Source organism: Podarcis muralis, chromosome 4 (genome assembly GCF_964188315.1).
Source record: "Podarcis muralis chromosome 4, rPodMur119.hap1.1, whole genome shotgun sequence".
NCBI classification, from domain to species: Eukaryota; Metazoa; Chordata; class Lepidosauria; order Squamata; family Lacertidae; genus Podarcis; species Podarcis muralis.
Genome location: NC_135658.1, coordinates 6,157,263 through 6,179,430, shown reverse-complemented (window position 1 = coordinate 6,179,430; position 22,168 = coordinate 6,157,263). Strand labels below are relative to the sequence as shown.

The 22,168-nt window shown below is 48.6% G+C and overlaps 1 protein-coding gene across 2 annotated transcripts in view; it reads left to right on the top strand.

Annotated features, from left to right (window-relative positions):
* INPPL1 (inositol polyphosphate phosphatase like 1) overlaps positions 1–22,168 on the top strand; it is a 74,663-nt gene that overhangs the window by 33,120 nt on the left and 19,375 nt on the right. For both annotated transcript variants that reach the window (XM_028725775.2, XM_028725774.2), the window contains exons 3-15: positions 1,586–1,736; positions 2,661–2,781; positions 4,884–5,024; positions 5,361–5,451; positions 8,425–8,514; positions 10,375–10,473; positions 12,013–12,163; positions 13,504–13,610; positions 15,604–15,706; positions 16,882–17,078; positions 17,199–17,316; positions 20,974–21,070; positions 22,018–22,156. In XM_028725775.2, the coding sequence (XP_028581608.2) occupies positions 1,586–1,736; positions 2,661–2,781; positions 4,884–5,024; positions 5,361–5,451; positions 8,425–8,514; positions 10,375–10,473; positions 12,013–12,163; positions 13,504–13,610; positions 15,604–15,706; positions 16,882–17,078; positions 17,199–17,316; positions 20,974–21,070; positions 22,018–22,156 (1,605 nt within the window). The remainder of the gene's footprint in view (positions 1–1,585; positions 1,737–2,660; positions 2,782–4,883; positions 5,025–5,360; positions 5,452–8,424; positions 8,515–10,374; positions 10,474–12,012; positions 12,164–13,503; positions 13,611–15,603; positions 15,707–16,881; positions 17,079–17,198; positions 17,317–20,973; positions 21,071–22,017; positions 22,157–22,168) is intronic.

The window sequence follows — 22,168 nt, the reverse complement described above, 5'->3', positions numbered from 1 at the left end:
AGCTGCATTGGACATTTGGCTTCCAAAAAATGTTCGAAACTCGGAACTCTCACTTCTGGGTTTTCGGAGTTTGAGAACCAAAGCATTTGAGAACCAACGTACCACTGTATAATTCCATCACCCGATATGGTTCTGCAAGGTAACTTGCAGTATTACTTACAAAGTCATTGAGTGAAAACATCTAAAACTCAGTTTTGAAAGAAGATGAAAAACTTCCAAGGGAGACTCAATGTGTTAATGGCTGATTTGAGCTTCCTGCTTCTTGCAGTTGGATTTCTCCCCCTCTGTGTCAATGGCTAGCAGTAGTAAAAACAACAGCTTTCTACAAGTCTTAAGATTCACTTATAAAGTACGTTTACCGCTTTAATGAATATATTTTGTTAGCACTGACAAATTCCTCAATGCCATGACATTTTTTTCTCCTTTTACAATTCCATCTCCTTATTTCAGGACAGGGGAGGTTGTATAATTTGTTCCTTGCCAACCGCAGCCAGGTGGGGTGGCAATCTCTGCTTAAAATGCAGAAGCTCAAGGATGCTCCATCTCACCTGGTTAACATTGACCCCTATAATGGGTAGCAAACTAAGGCCCGGGGGGCTGGATCCGGCCCAATCGCCTTCTATATCTGGCCCACGGACGGTCCGGGAATCAGCGTGTTTTTACATGAGTAGAATGTGTCCTTTTATTCAAAATGCATCTCTGGGTTATTTGTGGGGCATAGGAATTCGTTCATATTTTTTCCCCAAATACAGCGGACGATCTGGTTGCAAACGTGATCCGTGTGGGATTCACGTTTGCAACCCGCAGCGTTCGCAACCCACGTCTGTGCACGCGTGGGTTGCGATTCGGTGCTTCTGCACATGCTCAAAGCACAATTTAGCGCTTCTGTACATGTGCGACCATCGAAACCTGGAAGTAACCCGTTCTGGTACTTCCGGGGTTCGGTGGTCCGCAACCCGAAAAACACAACCTGAAGCATCTGTACCCCGAGTTATGACTGTATAGTCCGCCCCCCCACAAGGTCTGAGGGGCAGTGGACCGGCCCCCTGCTGAAAAAGTTTGCTGACCCCTGAATGGCATCCCCCAAAAGAATGTTGTTTGTTAGGGGTGCTGATAGTTGATAGGAGACAGTCTCTTCCCAGAGTTAAAATTATTAGAGAGCGTTTTAACAACCAATTCAACTGGGGAGGCAGAGCATAGTTGCCATCGACAGCCCTCTCCCCCTCCATGAATTTGTCTGTTGCTACTTTAAAGCCATCCATGTTGATGGCCATCACTGCCTGTGGCAGGGAGTTCCGCAGTCTAACTCCATCCCTGACTTCTAGTGCCATGAGAGAGGGAGAACAAGGTTTCTCTATCCGCTTCCTCTGTGCCAAGCCTCTATCATGCTGCCTCTTTCTTGCATTTTCTCCAAACCTAAAAATCCTAAACGCTGCGAACTTTCCTCAAGGGGGAATCGCTCCACACCCACCCTCGATCCTCCTTTCAGCTGCCGTTTTCTGAACCCTTTCCCAACATCCTTTTTGAGGTGAGCCGACCAGAATGTCTTTGCCCTGACGGGTCCTGCTCCCTCCTTTCCCTGCAGACATCTCAAGGGGTCCAGGTGAGGCGGTTCAAGACCCTGAGCGACCTCATCACCCTCTACCTGCAGCCGAACCAAGGCCTCGTCTGCACGCTGCTCTTCCCTGTGGAACGGGAGAAGGACAAGGAGAATGTGGAGGACAGGGACTACTCAGGTACAAGCACACCTTTGAACCCCAGCCCACAGGTGGTCGATCTTGTCTGCTCCCCTCTCAAAAGCCCTTTGCACCAATGGGGACAGGAAGGCCCTTACCTTAGGGCAGTGTTGGCCAAACTCTGATCTCTAGCTGTTTTGGGACTACAATTCCCATCATCCCTGACCACTGGTCCTGTTAGCTAGGGATGATGGGAGTTGTAGTCCAAAAACAGCTGGAGACCCAAGTTTGGCCAACGCTGCCTTAAAGGTAAAGGGACCCCTGACCAAAGGGACCCAGTCGTGGCCGACTCTGGGGTTGCGGCGCTCATCTCGCTCTACTGGCTGAGGGAGCCAGCGTACAGCTTCCAGGTCATGTGGCCAGCAGGACTAAACTGCTTCTGTCGAACCAGAGCAGCGCACGGAAATGCCGTTTACCTTCCTGCCGGAGCGGTACCTATTTATCTACTTGCACTTTGACGTGCTTTTGAACTGCTAGGTTGGCAGGAGCAGGGACCGAGCAACGGGAGCTCACCCCGTCACAGGGATTCGAACCACCGACCTTCTGATTGGCAATCCGAGGCTCTGTGGTTTAACCCACAGTGCCACCCGCATCCTTAACTTGATATTTAAGTGTATATAATTTTTTAAAAATTAAATATACAGATAACTATGGAACTCCCTGCTTATTGACCCCAAGAAGGCACCCTCGCTGCCTTCTTTTTGGCGCCTCCTTGTTCAGACAATCCTGCCCACGTGTTTAGGAAGCTGGTGTGAGTTCTAATCTGCTTTTAGTTTATTGGTATTCCAACTTTCCAGATGTGTTAATTTATTCCTTCCTGATAGTTTTATTGTTTTGGGGTTTTTTGTATTAAACGAAACAACAGCAACCCTTCCAGCCCACACATTCAGTTTCAGCTGACTGTTTGCCTTCTGCCTTCCACAGATGGGGAGGACGAGAAGCCCCCACTGCCACCCCGATCGGGGTCCACCAGCCTTCCTGCTGGCAGCACGGCCGCCGGCCTGGCTAGCAACGCCCCTGCTGTGCAGGACGGGGCACTCGAAAGGTAAATAATACCCCTTCTGTATCTCCGGAACTCCCTGCCACTTGACATCAGGCAGCCCCTTTTGCTTTACTAAAAACATTTTTGTTTAGCCTATCCACAAATCCTGATATGTTTTTAATTTATTGCTGCTTTTATTTTTTTTTAAATTGTTCTTACTATTAATTTGTTTTTTATTTTATTAAACAGCTTTGAGGTTGTTTTTTTAAACAATCAAGTGGTGTGTGTGTGTGTGTGTGTGTGTGTGTGTGATAAATATATAAATATGGGTGTGCACTGCTGTATATACCCCATGTGAGAATGTGAGTATCTGCCAGTGGGGTATTCTGGGTTTTTTTTTGCTGCCCACCCCCCTTGCAGATGGTGGTGGTCTTTATCCTCCAGTACCGACTGCCCCCTTCCCAAATTTGACCAGGTCCCTTTTCTCTCCCCCTTTAGATGTGATGCAAGATTATCTAATTGCGAAATGTACCTCTGAAAACGTATTTATCTATTTGTTTTGTTTGTGAACTGCTTCCCAAAAAACGGCTTGGTGCAATTTAACATGCACCGAGCCCCCATCGCTCTCGGCACCAAGTAAGAATGTTGAGAGATTCAGGATGCAGAGCAGAATTAAACTGTGGAACTCCTTCCCACAAGAGACAGTGATGGCCACCAACTTGGATGGCTTTGAAAGAAGTTTAGACAAATTCATGGAGGAGACGGCTTATCAAGAGCTACTAGCCACGAGCAGCCCTTTCGGGGCAATAATATCCAGAACACCCTTCTTTCTTCAAAATGATTTTATCTTTTTGAATTTTGCTTTGTTTTTAAATTGCTATGAGACTTTTTTTAAAAAAAACAAAGCACTCAGAACAATAATGAATGAGTGTATGATAATGGGAAAGTCGCCTTCTCCTCTGCACCTCTGTTCTATCGTAAAAACCTGAGAGGAGGCCCACGGGGACCCATCTAGTCACAGAATCATAGAAATGAAGAGTTGGAAGGGACCCCTAAGGGTCATCTAGTCCAACCCGCCCTGCAAGACAGGGATCTCAACTAAAGCATCCCTGACAGCTAGCCACCCAACCTGTGCTTCAAAATCGCCAAGGAAGGAGAGTCAAGCGCCTCATACTGTCAGAAAGTTCTTCCTAACGTTTAGTCAGAATCTCTTTTTCTTGCCACCTGAACCCCTCGCCTCCTTTGCTCAAAGACAAAGCTGACTGCTCAGTTTCAGGGTGTCACCCCCCCCCCCCCCGTGTGTGTTGGGATTCTATTCCACTTTTTGCTGCAGATATGTGGATTGTTGCATGTCACATGCCTGTTTAAATTCCAGCACACCTTCAGGGCTCCCTGGTCCTGAATGGGGCAACTGTGCCCCTGAAGACCAGGTGCCCAGCCTGGGAGTCATTTTGGACTCACAGCTGTCCACGGAGGCGCAGGTCAATTCTGTGTCCAGGGCAGCTGTTTATCAGCTCCATCTGGTACGCAGGATGAGACCCTACCTGCCCGCACACTGTCTCGCCAGAGTGGTGCATGCTCTGGTTATCTCTCGCTTGGACTACTGCAATGCGCTCTACGTGGGGCTACCTTTGAAGGTGACCCAGAAACTACAATTAATCCAGAATGCGGCAGCTAGACTGGTGACTGGGAGCGGCTGCCGAGACCACATAACACCAGTCTTGAAAGACCTACATTGGCTCCCAGTACGTTTCCGAACACAATTCAAAGTGTTGGCGCTGACCTTGAAAGCCCTAAACAGCCTCAGTCCAGTATACCTGAAGGAGCGTCTCCACCCCCATCGTTCTGCCCGGACACTGAGATCCAGCTCCAAGGGCCTTCTGGCAGTTCCCTCCCTGCGAGAAGTGAGGTTACAAGGAACCAGGCAGAGGGACTTCTCGGTGGTGGCGCCTGCCCTGTGGAACGCCCTCCCAGCAGATGTCAAGGAAATAAACAACTATCTGATTTTTAGAAGACACCTGAAGGCAGTTTAGGGAATTTTTTAATGTTCGATCTTTTATTGTGTTTTTAATACCCTATTGGAAGACGCCCAGAGTGGCTGGGGAGACCCGGCCAGATGGGCGGGGTATAAGTAATAAATTATATTATTATTATTCCTCTTCCAGCACCACCAATGGGCTCAGCACCGTTTCCCACGAGTACCTGAAAGGCAGCTACTCCCTGGACCTGGAGGCTGTGAAGGCTGGGGCCAGCAGCCTGCCCCACCTGAACAAAACCCTTGTCACTTCCTGCAAACGCCTGCACAGGTGAGATGGGAAAGGGGAGCCGAGCAACGTCCGCCTGCCTGTTGACATAATATGCGGCTGACGAACGGTGCTTTGGGTAAACAGAGGTGGAAAGAGGGTTGCTGCGAGGGCCAGCTCTCCAAGTCAGGGCTCGGAGCAGCTGGAAACCTCAAAATAAGCAGAAGCTTGGCATTGCATGCAGTTAGTTCAGACAATTAAAGAAAATAAGAATAATAGAAAAAGCCTCACAGTCTGACAAATGTCTGGGTTGAAGAGCTAGAGAGAGAATAAGGAGAATAAGTGGGGGGTGGCAGAAAGGACCCGCAGAAATATAAGACCTGGTTCTTGTTCTTCCAGCGAGGTGGACAAGGTTTTGTCTGGCTTGGAGATCCTCTCTAAGGTGTTTGACCAGCAGAGCTGCCCCATGACCTCCCGGATCTTGCAGCAGGTGGGTGTGGTGATTGGAAGCAGAGAAGCCCCCCCCCCAAAAAAAATAAATAAATAACTGAGGGGCTGGAGCACCTTTTTCTTTAAGAAAAGATGAAAAGCGGCTTTTTTTGGGTTAGGGTAGTGGATTTGACAGAGCTGGAAAAGGTCTAGAAAAGGGAAACTGAAATGAACATAGGACAGCCCTTTGGATATTTGAAGATGGCACTCCTATCTCCTCTCAGTCTCCCCTTTTCCAAGCTAAACATACCCAACTCCTTCAACCGTTCCTCATCAGGCTTGGTTTCCAGACCCTGGATCCTCTTGGTTGCCCTCCTCTGCCCACCTTCCAGCTTGTCAACATCCTTCTTAAATTGTGGTGCCCAGAACTGGACACAGGACTCCAGGTTGGGGGTCTGATCAAGGCAGACTAGAGTAGGACTATGACTTCCCTTGATCTGGACCCTAGACTTCTGTAGATGCAGCCTAGAATAGCGTTAGCCTTTCTTGCTGTTGCATCACACGGTTGATTCATGACTTGTGGTCCACCAAGACCCCTAGATCCTTGTCCTGCGAGTAAGCCAGGTGCCCCACCCCCATCTTATATTTGTGCATCTGCTTCTTCCTGCCTAAGTTCAGGAATGAAATCCACTCGGTTAGTTTGAGCGTCAATCTGTTAAGGTCATTTTGAATTCCGATTCCACGACGTTAGCTGCCCCCTCCCCCAGTTTGGTGTCCAGCCTGCAAACTGGGTGACCGCCCCCTCAATTCCTTCAGCCAAGTCATTTAGAGAGGTACATGTTTTGCTCTCCAGGAAGTCCCCCTGAGCCCAAAGGCCTCCGAAAGTGGCCCTGACTGATTTAGATAAATTTATTGTCATTGTCCGTATATACACAGTATACACAACAACGAAAATCAAACACCCACCCAAAGACCGGGTTCACATACACATTTGCACGTATCTCCAACACTCTCAATCTATTCAGACATAATCTATAAAAACATAACATAATCCAAAATATAATATAACCTATTAAAGGCATAACATAACCTAAAACCTATCTCATTCCTTCCTACTCCCTGCTTGCTATTCCTTGCAGCTGGCCCTGAGATCATTATTTGACTGAAGGTGGGCTGCGTTTGAAAACCAGTGTAGTCTAATGGTTAGAGCGTTGGACTATTTCCCGGGAGAGCAGAGTTTGCTCCCCCCCCCCCTTAGCCATGACGCTCACTGTGTGTGACCTTCTCTCAGCCCAACCTACCTCACAGGGTTGTTGTGAGGGTTATCTGAAGTCGGGGAGAAGCATGCAGGACACCGTCAGCTCCTGGGAGGAAAAGGCAGGGCGTAAATGGAGCCAAATAAACACTGTATTTTTCGCTCTATAAGACGCACTTTCCCCCCTCCAATAATTAAGGGGAAATGTGTGTGCGGCTTATGGGGCGAATGCAGGCTCTATGGCTTCAGTGAAATCAACGCGAAGCCTCCGAAGCGCAGCGGGATGCTCCGGAGGCTTCGTGTTGCTTTCGCTGAAGCCTAGAGAGTGAGAGGGGTCGGTGCTTCAGGGATAGCTGCCCGAAGGCTTCAGGGATAGCCACACGTAGCCTCCGGAGCGCAGCGGGAGCTCTCACTGTGCTCCAGAGGCTTCCTGTTGCTTTTGCTGAAGCCAGGAGAGTCTCGCTCTCCTGGCTTCAGGGATCGCCGCCCGAAGCCTGGAGAGTGAGACTCTCCTGGCTTCGCTTCACTGGAGAGGTGCCGCGCAGCTTTCCCTCTCTGCGCAGCGCCCCTTCAGCGAAGTGGGAGGAGCAGCGGCGTAGCGTGGGTTGTCAGCACCCGGGGCAAGGCAAGTAATTTGCGCCCCCTAACCCCTAACGTGCCGCCACTGCCAGCTTCTTCTTGCTGCTGCCTGGGCTGGGGTATTTACGGTAAGGTAGCCACAGCGGCGGCGGCGGGTCCGTGTCAGGTGATCTGAGGCGAGTTGCCGATGGCGCTGCCACCCAAACGACGCCACTTGCCCGGAGGAGGAGGAGGGCAGAGAGGCGAGGAAAATGCAACACGGCCCAGCTGCTGCAGCAGCAGCGGCGGCGGCGGGGCTGTGAGGAGGGGCTGCCTGACGTGCGGGGACCGCGGCGAGCGCTGAGAGCCGCTGCCAGCTCGTCGGTTCCGCGAGACATGGGGCTCTGCTACAGCCTGCGCCCCAGGCTCTTCGGCAACTCCGGAGGCGGCGAGCACGCCCCCCCCAGATGTTGCGCCCGGTGCGGCCGGCCCCCCCTGCACCCCCCACGCTACGCCACTGGGGAGGAGAAATGGAAGGGGCTCCATTTCTCCTGCCGCTTCGCTGAAGGGGTGCTGCGCATAGAGGGAGAGGTGTTTTTTTTCTTGTTCTCCCCCGCTAAAACTAAGTGCGTCCTATGGTCAGGTGCATCCTATAGAGCGAAAAATACGGTAAATAAAACTAGACAAATGAGGGTAAGGCTGTCACTGCCTTATCCTTCCCCTCTCCCTATTCATTTGTCTCATTTTATTTATTTATTTACTAGTCATGATTGCTAGTAAATTGATTTAAAAATAAATTTATGTATTTTACTGGATCAGAGGTAGCCTCCCTCTCATTCAACGGGACGGAATCTGAATCCCAAATCCTGTGAGCCCATTTCTGTTCCCACCTGTCCCACCTGGGACATCGTATGTTGTGTCAGGTGTGGGGCAGGTAAGGGCGCAGCAATTAGCTGACCCTTGGGGCTTGCAGAGCGCGGGGTTTTCACAAGTGCCGATGGTGATCAGCTTCACCGAAAAACCTGTGTATTCATTACCAGCCTGTCCTCCATGTTCTTTCTGGTTTGCTGTAGAGGCCAAATTCCACAAAGTCCTGGGACGGGACTTGACTCTGGCACCCCCAGAATCAGTTCCCGGGCCCCCGCGCTTCTCCTGCCCCTCCTGTGCCAGAAAACTTCTCCCAGGTCTTTGTTTCCCAACCCTCCTTCTTATGGTCCGCAGACGGCCAGCCAAACCGGAGAGCAGGAACTGGAGAGCCTTGTCCTGAAGCTGTCCGTCTTGAAGGACTTCCTGTCCAGTATTGAGAAAAAGGTGAGTGCCAGACTCCTCACTGACGGGTCTGGTGGCTGTTGCTGGGCTGCAGCCACGAAACCTGGCAAGGGGGGCACCCTCTGCCCTTCCCCGCCTTCTCTGGAAGGAGAATGGGATGGAGCCCCATGCTGGTGCTGCTTGTTAATAGTAATAATGATAATAATAATAATAATATATTATTTATACCCTGCCCATCTGGCTGGGTTTCCCCAGCCACTCTGGGCAGCTTCCAACTGAATATTAAAAAAAATACAGCATCAGACATTAAAAACTTCCCTAAACAGGGCCGCCTTCGGTTGTCTTTTAAAAGTACCGGTAAAATAGTTGTTTATTGCCTTGACATCTGGTGGGAGGGCGTTCCACAGGGCGGGTGCCACAACCGAGAAGGCCCTCTGCCTGGTTCCCTGTAACTTCTCGCAGCGAGGGAACTGCCAGAAGGCCCTCGGAGCTGGACCTCAGTGTCTGGGCAGAACGATGGGGGTGGAGACGCTCCTTCAGGTATGCTGGGCCTTTGAGGCCGTTTAGGGTGTTAAAGGTCAGCACCAACACTTTATTATCTGTCCTGTGCCCTAAGCTCCCGGAGTGGGATAGAGCACTAAAACACAATACTAAAAACAATTTAAGAAGCGAGAAGTGAAGTTACAGGGAACCAGGCAGAGGGCCTTCTCGGTGGTGGCGCCTGCCCTGTGGAACGCCCTCCCACCCAGATGTGAAGGAAATAAGCAGCTATCTTATCTTTAAAAGACATCTGAAGGCAGCCCTGTTTAGGGAAGTTTTAATGACTGATGTTTCAATTAATATTTTTAATCTTTTGTTGGAAGCAGCCCAGAGTGGCCGGGGAGACCCAGCCAGATGCTGGTTGTGGTGGTGGTGGTGGTGGTGGTTGTTGTTATTATGATTATGATTATTATGATTATGATTATTATGATTATTATTATATTTAACTCAACTTGTGGAAATTAGGCATGCCCTGATAATGCAAGTGTCAAAAGCCAGAAGGTAAAGCGGGGGTGTCCTCAGCATCCTCTGAAGGTGCCAGGAGCAGCTCTTTGGCGAGGGAGTCTCCCACGACTTAGGGGCCACCACAGAGGAGACCCTCTCCCGAGCTTACACCCTGCTTGAGCTTCTGAGGGCAGTGGAACTGTCAAGACGGCCCCCTGTGTCAATCTTGGTGCCTAGAAGCCTCCTTTCGGTTGTTTGGGGACTGGGTCGTTTAGGGTTTCAAACGCCAACAGACACATCTTGAACTGAAATGGCCTGGCAACCAGCACAGTTATTTTAAAACGGGGAAAACATAGTGTGATCTAAACGGGACCCCAGCTAGCGACCCGACGGATGCGTTTCGGGCTAGTTGACGTTTCCGAGTCGTCTTCCAGGGCAGCCCCACGCAGAGCGCATTGGAGCCATCCAATCTGGAAGTTGCTGGAGTTCAGATAATCTCCGTCCAAAAGCAGACATAGCTTATCTGGGAAAAGGCCCTCCTAGCCACCTAAACCACCTGAGCCTCCAATGGCAAGATCGAATCCAAGATGGAGATGGAATTCCCCCCTGGCCCGCCAGTCCCTGCCTTCTCCCATAAGGGGGGGAGGAAGCATGAGGGGATCTGAGTGCCAGATGTACAGGGTATAAATTTATTATTATTATTATTACTATTTATTATTATTACTATTATTATTTCAACAGGGTTGTCTTAACTGTCTAATTTAATTGTCGACGTTTACGGATTAACATCCGCATAGCTGGTTTTACACTTTGCAGACTGCTTTAGAAGCCCGTTTTGGGTTTAAGCAGAGTATAAATCGACGACAAGGATAATCCCCAGTAATTATTATGGTCATACTCTCAACCATCCCCTTGCAGGCTTTGAAAGCTCTCCAGGACATGAGTTCCACAGCCCAGCCTGGGCTGGCCCTGCCTTCTTCGCGAAAAGCAAAGAGCATTCCTGTCCAGGCATTTGAGGTAAAAGCCAAGTCTTTTCAATCACTCCTTAGCCTCAAGCCCCAGGCCCTGAGCTGCAGTTCTCTGCGTGCAGAGAATGCACAGATGGAGCCCCGGGTTTTTAGCCCTCCATGGTGCCAAAGGGAGCACTTTGGCCTGAATGGCCCAGAAGCCAAGGAGGCCCTCCAAATTCACCCTTCCGGTCGCCAGGAGGCCAAGATTCAGTCGCCTTTGCAACTCCTTCCACATGGTGGCAAAAAGGAGAATGTGTATTAACTTTCCGCATTCCCTCCATTCCTGTGAAGCTGCTGGGCGTCACCGTTGGCCCATGTAGCTTAGCATTGCCAACACTGACTGGCAGGGTTTCAGGCAGGGGCCCGATCCTCCCTGGAGATGCCCCTGGGACATTCTGCAGGCAAAGACAATGCTCTCAGCTAAGGCCCCTTCGCCAATTAATTGAGGAGGCAGTGGCTGTTAAGTTGTGGGCGAACATATCAGACGACACAGCGATTTCTCCAAAGCACCTCTTTATGTTGTAAGCTGGAACAGAACTGACTGAGGAGCTCAGTCAGCCTGCTTATATAGAGCTCCAGAACAATGTAACTGTTGCAACTTTCTAAAACTATCCAATCACTGAACGTCACTTTCGATCCTTCATTTGCATAACTATCTACAGTATCCCCCTGCTGGCCCAGGGTGAGAACATCAGTACATAACACCGGCAGTGTAGTGGTTAGAGCATTGAACCAAGGCCTGGGAGAGCAGGGCTCGGATCCTTACTTGGCCACAAAGCTCTTTTGCCAGGGGACCTTGGGCCAGCCGCCGACTCTCGGCTCAGCCTACCTCGCAGGGTTGTGGTGAGGATCCGCGGGGAGGTGGAGAGCTGTGTGCCCTACCCCAAGCTTCTTGGAGGAGAGGTGGCCTATATATGCAAGAAACATAAATAGATGCACAAATAATTGCCTTGTGTGTTGAGGAACATCTCATAATACGCTCCACGGAGGACCTTGCGGTCTACAAATAATAACACCTTGGAGATCCCGGGCCTCAGAGAGATTAGGCTGGCCTCGACCAGGGCCAGGGCCTTTTCGGCAATGGCCCCAGCCTGGTGGAACGCTCTGCCACAAGAGATCAGCGCCCTGCGGGATTTGACATCTTTCCGCAGGGACTGCAAGATGGAGTCGTTCAGCCTGGCCTTTGGCCATGGCTCAGCCTGACTTCCCTTTTATTTTTGTATAAGAATTAAGATGAAAGAGACCTCCCAGCATTCTCACAGACCCATATAAGAACAGCGTAAACAGTTGGGCCGATGAGCACTTACTGTTCCCAACCCTAACTCTGCAGAAAGCCATCTAATTTAATTTGATTTAGACCTGTTTTTAGGAGGCAGTTTAATTATTGTTTGATTTTATACTAACGTTATATATTTGATGTTAGCCGCCCTGAGCCCGACTTTGGCCGGGGAGGGTGGGATATAAATAAAAGATGATGGTGATGATGATGATGATGATGATGATGATTGGACATCCTCCCTTCTCCCCATCCCTCCCTCCCTCTCAGGTGAAGCTGGACCTGACCTTGGGTGACCTCACGAAGATTGGGAAATCTCAGAAGTACACCTTGAGCGTGGATGTGGAAGGTGGGAAGCTTGTTGTTCTGAAGAAGCAGAAGGACTCCCAGGAGGACTGGAACACCTTTGCTCACGACAAGAGTAAGGAGGAGCCCCGTGTCTTCCGCTGGAGACCCCCCCGCCAGCAGTGCCCCTCTTGGGGACTGAGCCTCCTTTGTCCTAACCCTCCAGACCATCAGGTTGTGGCCTTTTGAGGAATCCACCTTAAGGAACAAGCCCTTTCCAAAGAACTACAGTGGTGCCCCGCAAGACGAATGCCTCGCAAGACGAAAAACTCGCTAGACGAAAGGGTTTTCCGTTTTTTGAGTCGTTCCGCAAGACGAATTTCCCTATGGGCTTGCTTTGCAAGACGAAACGTCTTGCGAGTTCTTGCGAGTTTGTTTCCTTTTTCTTAAAGCCGCTAATAGCCGCTAAGCCGCTAATAGCTGCTAAGCTGCTAATAGCCGTGCTTCGCAAGACGAAAAAACCACAAGACGAAGAGACTCGCAGAACGGATTAATTTCGTCTTGCGAGGCACCACTGTAACTTATTTGGGGAGGGGCGAGGGTTTCCCTGTCATGTTTTGGTGATTCTCCTGCCTCGACCTGATGGCTTGAGCAGCCCCCTGAAACATCTTCTCGTGCATTTGAGAACCTGCCCGCAGCCTGGTCCCCTGCCCGGCGATGTGTTGGACTACAACTCCCATGAGCCTCAGCATCTTACGGCTGTGAAGGCTGGGGCTGTTGGGAGTTGTAGTCCAACAGGTGCTGGGGAGGCACCAGGTCAGCGAAGGCTGCATTCAACTCCTACCCGCATATCTAGAAATGCACAGTGGCGTAGCGTGGGTTGTCAGCACCCGGGGCAAAGCAAGTAATTTGCACCCCCTAACCCGTGGATTTGCGCCCCCTAACCCTTGGATTTGCGCCCCCTAACCCTAACCCCCAGATGTTGCGCCCGGTGCGGCCGGCCCCCCCTGCACCCCCCACGCTACGCCACTGGAAATGCACAGCGGGTGAATCAGCCTGAAAGTGAATTCCTAAGGGAAGGTTAACTGGAAAGGGAGAAACCATCATTCCTACGCATCACTTCTGTATTTATTTAATCACATTTCTACACCCCTTCACTGTAAAAAGAGAGGAAACCTTCCCAAGCGGTTCACACGAAAAAAGATAAAGCAATAAAATGAAAAGGTTACAACAATAATTTATGACTTTTGAAAAGTTAAAATAGCAAAAGACTGAAAAAGTTACAGCTCACACCAGCTTTCTAAACACCTGGGCAGGCTTGTCTAATCCAAAATGTTTTTAGCAGGCGCCAAAAAGAGTACAGTGAAGGTGCTTTCCTGAGGTCAAGTGGCAGGGAGTTCCAAAGTGCAGGTGCTGCCACACTAAAAGATCCGAGTTCTTACAGATACTGATCCCCGTCTCCCTCTCTCTCCCCAGTCCGCCAGCTGATAAAATCCCAGCGGGTGCAGAATAAGCTGGGAATCGTCTTTGAGAAGGAGAAAGAGAAGACTCAGAGGAAGGACTTCATCTTTGTTAGTGCCAGGGTGAGTGTTTGGAGCGCCAGCGGTCAAGATCATAGAGGAGCGTGGAAAGGTCAGGCGGAGGGGCAGCGACCGGCCCCAGGTCCCCCCTGGCAAGCTTCTTGGCCAAGTGGGCGATTTGAACCCTGGTCTCTCCCACGTTCTAGCCGTTGCAGCACCATGGGCTCTCAAGATTAACTTATAAATCTTAGAGGTTTTGTAAATAAGTTGAACGGGTTGTCCTTCTGCCAACTGCGGCGCTCTGCAGTCCCTGGCTGTGTAGCTCTCTCTCTGTGTCTCCGCTGGTCCCCTCACTGCAGTGCTGGATTTACGCATAAGCTAAACAAGCGGCTATCAATAGCCCTTTCCTCCTCCATGAATTTGTAGCGTGAATTAGCATGAGTGGCAGGAATTGGAACTGAAGAGGGTCAGGTGTGGGGCAGTGCCCTGCTGCTCCTGGAGGGAGGGAGCCCCATGGATGCGACGGGAGGGGAGGAAAAAGGAGAAAAGAACTGGTAAAAATTCACCAAACATCCAACATTTATTATTATTATATTTATGATTTTCAGTTTTATACATTTTAATCATTTGACAGTCATTTTGACATTCCAAAACTCAACTTCCTTCCCCCTCTTTCTGCAAAATAAAAAAATAAAAAAAAAATTATTATATTTTCTGCAAATTCCAATTATTATTTTCCAGTAATAAATTTTATTAGTTTTACATATAATCACATTACGCAACATCGTATATTCTTATTTAACCTTTTTGCCTCAGCTGAGCCTAATGACTTCCCTCCCTCCCGCCTAATGGTTTACAAACTTAGGTTTTGCTTCTTTCCATTTCATATTCTTATTATGTCATTACCTAAAAAGTTACATTACTCTACCTGTATAGGTAGCAATTTCATTTTACAAATCTTCAGATAACCCTGCTAGTGATGTTAATTCCTTACAGTTATCTTTCAAATATAGTATAAATTTGTTCCAGTCCTTTTGGAATGCCTGGTTCCGGATTCTTCCTGCCAGTTTCACCAGTTCTGCAAAGTCCTTCAATTTCATCTGCCACTCTTCTTTTTGTTTGTAGCTCCTGTTGTTTCCATCTTTGGGCTAACAGAATTCTTGCTGCAGTAGTTGCATACAAGGACAACTTTTTATCTTGTCTCGGTATCTCTTTACCCACTATACCCAATAAGAAAGCTTCTGGTTTCTGCAAATTCCAAAATAATAATAATAATAATAATAATAATAATAATAATAATAATAATTTATTTGTACCCCGCCCATCTGGCTGGGTTTCCCCAGCCACTCTGGGTGGCTTCCACAGAGACCAAAAATACACTAAAATGTCACACATTAAAAACTTCCTTGAACAGGGCTGCCTTAAGATGTCTTCTGAATGTCAGGTAGTTGTTTATCTCTTTGACATCTGGTGGGAGGGCGTTCCACAGGGCGGGTGCCACCACTGAGAAGGCCCTCTGCCTGGTTCCCTGTAGCTTTGCTTCTTGCAATGAGGGAACCACCAGAAGGCCCTCGGCGCTGGACCTCAGTGTCCGGGCAGAATGATGGGGGTGGAGACGCTCCTTCAGATATACTGGACCGAGGCTGTTGAGGGCTTTCAAGGTCAGCACCAACACTTTGAATTGTGCTCGGAAATGTACTGGGAGCCAATGTAGGTCTTTCAAGACCAGTAAATAAATTAACTTTATTTACTCATTTATTCATCTACTTTAAATGTATACTCTTATAAAACCGCAGGTTATTACAGTAACCCTGCCGATGTTCTTAAAAGCATTGATGTTTCTGAGAAGTACAGGTGGAATTGCTGGTGTGTTGAAAGCCGGAGGGCTCTGCCATCAAGAGGGCTAGAAACGTGCTGCTTTAAGAATAAATATGGAAATGGAGGGATTGCCTAGAAAGTTGGGGAGCCCTGGGTGGTTTTGCCTGCTTGTGTTTCTCTGAGGCTGTTCTCTTTGTCTTGCTGCCCTCCTGTCGTGTTCCTACTCCCCTCACTACAGAAACGTGAGGCCTTCTGCCAACTCCTGCAGCTGATGAAGAACAGACATTCGAACCAGGACGAGCCGGACATGATTTCCATCTTCATTGGCACATGGAATATGGGTCAGTCTTGCCATCGGGATGTGTGACCCTTTCCTGGGCTGTCACAGGTGTCGGGGTCGAAAGAGGAGCCGCGGGGAGCAGTCTGCTGTTCAAAACATTCAAAACATTTCCACAGTCTTAAAAACCAGGAACATCTGTGCTCCTGCCAAAAAGACAAAGAACACTCTCTGCAAAAACATTAAGCAGAAACAAAAATATTTAAGCAGAACATTTGCCTTATAAGGTCCCCGGCTGGGCAGTAGAGCAAGTCTAGGGGAAAAGCTGGTGCAGCTGGGTGGTCCCAGTAGACTCCCCCCCCCCTGCAGTTCCCACCTTGCTGCAATGACTGGCCAATGGTTGGACGCCTCTGGGAGAGCCCACTGGGGTAGAGAGCCCTGCTGCAGCGAGGCTTCTCACGGGGTCCCTGCCATGGGAGCATATTCACTCAGTGCTTTTCCAGCTGCACTGGCTCCCGGTGGAGTACAGGGTCAGATTTAAGGTGCTGCTTTTGACCTTTCAAGCCCTTTGTGGCTTAGGGCCCTCGTATTTATGGGACCGCTTCTCCTAGTCTGCCCTGCAGAGGACCTTAAGGTCCATGAATAATCATAGTTTAGAGGTCCCAGGCCCTAAGGAAGCCAGATTATCCTCCACCAGGGCCAGGGCCTTCTCAGTGATGGCTCCGACCTGGTGGAATGCTCTGTCCCACGAGACCAGGGCCCTGCAGGATTTAACCTCCTTTCACCGAGCCTGTAAGACAGAACTATCCACCTGGCCTTTAATTTGAATTCAGCCTGATCTTTTATTTCCCTTCTCTTCCCTCTCCCTCCCCTTTTTATGAAGATTACCCGCTCTGGGATCCCACAGCTAATTCTCCCCTGGTCTCCTCGCTGGCCCAAATAGGACTAATTTAGCCAGCTAGCCCTGGTGATCATCTAATGTTTATTGGATGGATTTTCCCCCCAAATTGATTTTTGAATTCTGAATTTATTGTTATTCACGTTTTATACTGTATTTTAAGCTGTTTTTTGCTGCATCAATTAAGTGTTTTAAATTTGTTGTTAGCCGCCCTGAGCCCGGCTTTCTGAACCGGGAAGGTTGGGGTGTAAATAAAAAATTATTATTATTATTATTATTATTATTATTATTATTATTATTATTATTATTCTGATTGGCTGGCTCCCTCTTCTCCTCTGCAGGCAGCGTTCCGCCTCCCAAGAACATCACCTCCTGGTTTGCCTCGAAGGGTCTGGGCAAGACGCTGGACGAGATGACCGTCACCATCCCCCACGACATCTACGTCTTCGGCACCCAGGAGAACTCCATGGGGGACAAGGAGTGGGTGGACTTTGTGCGCGGAGTCCTCAAGGAGTTCACGGAAATAGAGTACCGGCCGGTGGGTGCCCAGGAGGAGCCAGAGGGGCCGCCTGGGGTGGGGGGTGCAGAGCCTGTTTCTCTCTCTCCCCAGCCAGGTCTTCCCATTAGAAACGTCGTCTCCTTGCTTGCCTCTTTCCAGATCGCCATGCAGTCCCTGTGGAACATTAAAATAGCCGTCCTGGTAAAACCAGAACATGAGAACCGGATCAGCCATGTCAGCACCTCCAGCGTGAAAACCGGGATCGCCAACACTCTGGGTAAGAGGAGAGCTGTCCGGAGGAAGGCTAGGCTGCCCCAGCAAGAGTGTCCAGAGGAGGGCAACCAAAATGGTCAAAGGCCTGGAAACGATGCCTTATGAGGAACGGCTAAGGGAGCTGGGCATGTTTAGCCTGGAGAAGAGGAGGTTAAGGGGTGATATGATAGCCATGTTCAAATAAATAAAAGGATGTCACATAGAGGAGGGAGAAAGGCTGTTTTCTGCTGCTCCAGAGAAGCGGACACGGAGCAATGGATCCAAACTACAAGAAAGAAGATTCCACCTAAACATTAGGAAGAACTTCCTGAGAGTAAGAGCTGTTCGACAGTGGAATTTGCTGCCAAGGAGTGTGGTGAAGTCTCCTTCTTTGGAGGTCTTTAAGCAGAGGCTTGACAACCATATGTCAGGAGTGCTCTGATGGTGTTTCCTGCTTGGCAGGGGGTTGGACTCGATGGCCCTTGTGGTCTCTTCCAATTCTATGATTCTATGAGTCTTGGGTAGGAATAAGCCAGGTCGTTTTAGCGGTTTCCGTGCTGAGTCCATTTTAGTGTCATGCAAGTGTGCAACATAGGAAGTTGCCCCATGTGCTTGATGTAAACAAAAATTTGCCCTTTTCCCTTATGGGGTATCCAAGAGCCCATATAGAGTCCTTACGTGGGTTCCCTATTGGTAGGAGAAAATAACAGAGGCCAACCAGAGACTATTGAGAAGCAAAGCAGCTTGTAAGCCTGATCTTTATTGATCTGTTGCAACAGGGTGCTCCCCTCACCTGCGGGAGAGAGGAGGGATCCAGAAAAATGGCGCACAAGGCCTTATAAAGACTTGTGAAATTCCCATCCTGTAGATCAAGACCACCCCCAGAAACATCATACATACATCACAGAAGGGGTGTAACATAAGACCACCCCTACATCACAGAAAAGGCGGTCTAAAACAGAAATTTGAATGTTGTTTTTCTCCTGTCCTTGTTTATCTCCTGTCTGGCAGGTTACTTGATTGGATTGCCTGGGGAGCCTGGCCATTCTTTTGTACAGTGGTGCCCTGCAAGACGAATGCCTCGCAAGACGAAAAACTCGCTAGATGAAAGGGTTTTCCGTTTTTTGAGTCGTTCCGCAAGACGAATTTCCCTATGGGCTTGCTTCGCAAGACAAAACGTCTTACGAGTTCTTGCGAGTTTGTTTCCTTTTTCTTAAAGCCGCTAAGCCGCTAATAGCCGCTAAGCCGCTAATAGCCGTGCTTCGCAAGACGAAAAAACCGCAAGACGAAGAGACTCGCGGAACAGATTAATTTCGTCTTGCGAGGCACCACTGTAGTGATAAATACTTAGTTCCTGGGCCAGGTCACAGGCTCACACCTATTCATATCTTAAATGTGTCCTTAAGACAGGATTTGTGAGGAAAGAGACAATGGGGAGGTTTCCCATTTTGACCTTGCAGAGCAAACATTGGATCAGTTTAGGAATCAAAATGGCTTCAGGTCAGTCTTCCTGTGCTGATCTATGTACGTGCGGTTATGAACATTACCATATATCTAAGACCTCAAATTCCTATCACATGCTGTCAGAGTAGCCCGGTATTCCTGGCTGCCGTTGGATCCTGGGCTTCTCTGCAAGGGACCTTTTTCTGTTCCCGGATGCTGTGAGGATTGAGCTTCTGCTTGCAGAAGCTTTTACCACTGAACCAAAGAGGCCTCCTCCCCGTTCCCACAAAGCTCTGCGCTCTTGCTGGCGGTCTTTGCCAAACAACTGCGGCTCAAACGCATTTGGGAAGATTTATTGCCTGGAGAGGAATTTGAGCAGGTGGGAGGAGCAGAAGCTGGTGAATTGCTGAAACACTTACAGTGGTACCTTGGTTCTCAAAAGGCTTGGTACTCAAACAACTTGGAACCCAAACACTGCAAACCCGGAAGTAAGTGTTCCGGTTTGCGAACTTTTTTCGGAAGTCGAACGTGCTCCGTTTCGAGTGTTATGCTTCTGATTTGAGTGCCACACTTCCGTTTTGAGTGTTACGCTGAGGTCTGTCTGTTTATTTTATGTTTTTGTGACTCTTTTTGTTTTGTTTTTGTGACTCTTTTTGTTTTGTTTTTGTGACTGTGTGGAGCCCAGTTCAGCTACTGATTGATTGATTGATTGTGTGACTGCAGTACACTGTTTATTGCTTTCATTTTATGGATCAGTGGTCTCGTTAGATAGTAAAATTCATGTTAAATTGCTGTTTTAGGGGTTGTTTTTAAAAGTCTGGAATGGATTAATCCATTTTGCATTACTTTCTATGGGAAAGCACGCCTTGGTTTTGGAACGCTTTTGGTTTTGGAACGGACTTCCGGAACGGATTAAGCTTGAGAACCAAGGTATCACTGTATAGTGGTACCTCGGGTTAAGTACTTAATTCGTTCTGGAGGTCCGTTCTTAACCTGAAACTGTTCTTAACCTGAGGTACCACTTTAGCTAATGGGGCCTCCCGCTGCCCCCGCGTCACTTCCGGCGATTTCTGTTCTCATTCTGAAGCAAAGTTCTTAACCCGAGGTACTATTTCTGGGTTAGCGGAGTCTGTAACCTGAAGCATATGTAACCCAAGGTACCACTGTAATGTGAACTGCAGTCTAGGGCAGCTGTCTACCCTACCTGCCCGCGGGCTGTCTCCCCAGAGTAGTGCATGCTCTGGTTATCTCCTGCTTGGACTACTGCAATGCGCTCTACGTGGGGCTACCTTTGAAGGTGACCCGGAAACTGCAATTAATCCAGAATGCGGCAGCTAGACTGGTGACTGGGAGTGGCCACCGAGACCATATAACACCTGTCCAAAAAATCTACAGCTGTTGGAAGCTGCCCAGAGTGGCTGGGGCAACCTGGTCAGATGGGCAAGGTACAAATAATAAAATTACTATTATTATAAAAGTCAACGCAAGGAGAGCCCTGGCTGCTGGGTCAGGGCAAAGTCCAGCATCCTGTTCTCACAGTTGCCAACCAGATGCCCTAAAGCGAAGCCCACAAACAGGAATTGAGCACAAGAACAGCCCTCTCCCCACCTGGGGTTCCCATTGACTGGTATTCAGGTCTATCCCCCCTCTGACTGTGGAGGCAGAATATAGCCAATGGCAGCTTTCTCCTCCATTAATCTGCCTAATCCTCTTTTAAAGTCACCCGTGTTTGTGGAAAGGGGAAAGTTGCAATGAAGCAGCAATGGAGGAGTTTGTGCAATTCCCTTCTCCTGCCGAAATGCCTGCCTCCCGCATCACCTCAATTATTTTGCTTCCTTCTTTTTTTAATAAGTCTTTATTGGTCTAAAATACAAGCGTACAACAAAGGTAAGGATAGCAAAGTTAAATACAAGAAGAAAAGATCATCACAATGTAAAAGCAAGAAAAAAATTGAAAAAATAAAAAAGGAAATACAAAAAGAACCAAAATTTTATACAACCGTCAAATAAAATTTTCTGCATAAAACTGCCAGTCATTCTCATTATACTTTTCGTATTGTCATGGTTTTATCGCAAAGTTTTATTTTATATCCTTTTCCATACGTTCCACTAAGGTATTTGTTTCTTTTATTTATTGTTCACAAGTATCATTCCAGTTCTGCTAAGATGGTATCATGTTTACAATATAATCTTATATATTCCTTAAATATTTTCCATTCTCCACGTGTTTTGCTTCCTAGGCAATAAGGGGGCTGTCGGTGTCTCCTTCATGTTCAACGGCACGTCGTTCGGGTTTGTGAACTGTCACCTCACCTCCGGCAACGAGAAGACAGCCAGGTAAGTCCTTTCTCTGCCACGCCAGGTAGGCTGGAGGGCTCTTGAGCGTTTAGGAATGGGGTTGGGGACAGAACTGCTGGGCTGGAGGAGTCTCGGTCCTGTATACCTGAAGAAGCGTCTCCATCCCCATCGTCCATCCCGGACACTGAGGTCCAGCTCCGAGAGCCTTCTGGCGGATCCCTCCCTGCGAGAAGCCAAGTTGCAGGGAACCAGGCAGAGGGCCTTCTCGGTGGTGGCGCCCGCCCTGTGGAACGCCCTCCCACCCAGATGTCAAAGAAATAAACAACTATCTGACGTTTAGAAGACATCTAAAGGCAGCCCTGTTTAGGGAAGTTTTTAATGACTGGTGTTTTATCCTGTTTTTAATATTCTGTTGGGAGCTGCCCAGCGTGCCTGGGGAAACCCAGCCAGAGGGGTGGGGTATAAACAAACAAACAAACAAACAATTATTATTATTATTATTATTATTATTATTTCAACAGGGTTGTCTTAACTGTCCAATTTGTTGACATTTACGTATTAACATCCACACAGCTGGTTTTACACTTTGCAGACTGCTTTAGAAGCCCGTTTTGGGTTTAAGCGGAGTATAAATCGACAAGGATAATCCCGAGTTATCTGACGTTTAGAAGACATCTGAAGGCAGCCCTCTTTAGGGAAGCTTTTAATGTTTCATAGGTTATTGTATTTTAATATTCTGTTGGGAGCCGCCCAGAGTGGCTGGAGAAACCCAGCCAGAGGGGCGGGGTATAAATACTACTACTACTACTACTACTACTACTACTACTATATTTATTATTATTATTATTGACGTGTTTCCTATGGAAAGATTCATAAATGAAAGGAAAAAGTAAACTTCGCTCAGAAACCCTGCGCAGAACCGGCTCCTTCTTTTGCCACGCTCTCATGCACCTCGGTCCTCCTTTTCTCCCATCTCCACCATCCAGGAGGAACCAGAATTACCTGGACATCCTTCGCCTCCTCTCCCTGGGCGACAAGCAGCTCAGCTCCTTCGACATCTCCCTCCGCTTCACTCACCTCTTCTGGTTTGGGGACCTCAATTACCGCCTGGACATGGACATTCAGGTGAGGAAGGGG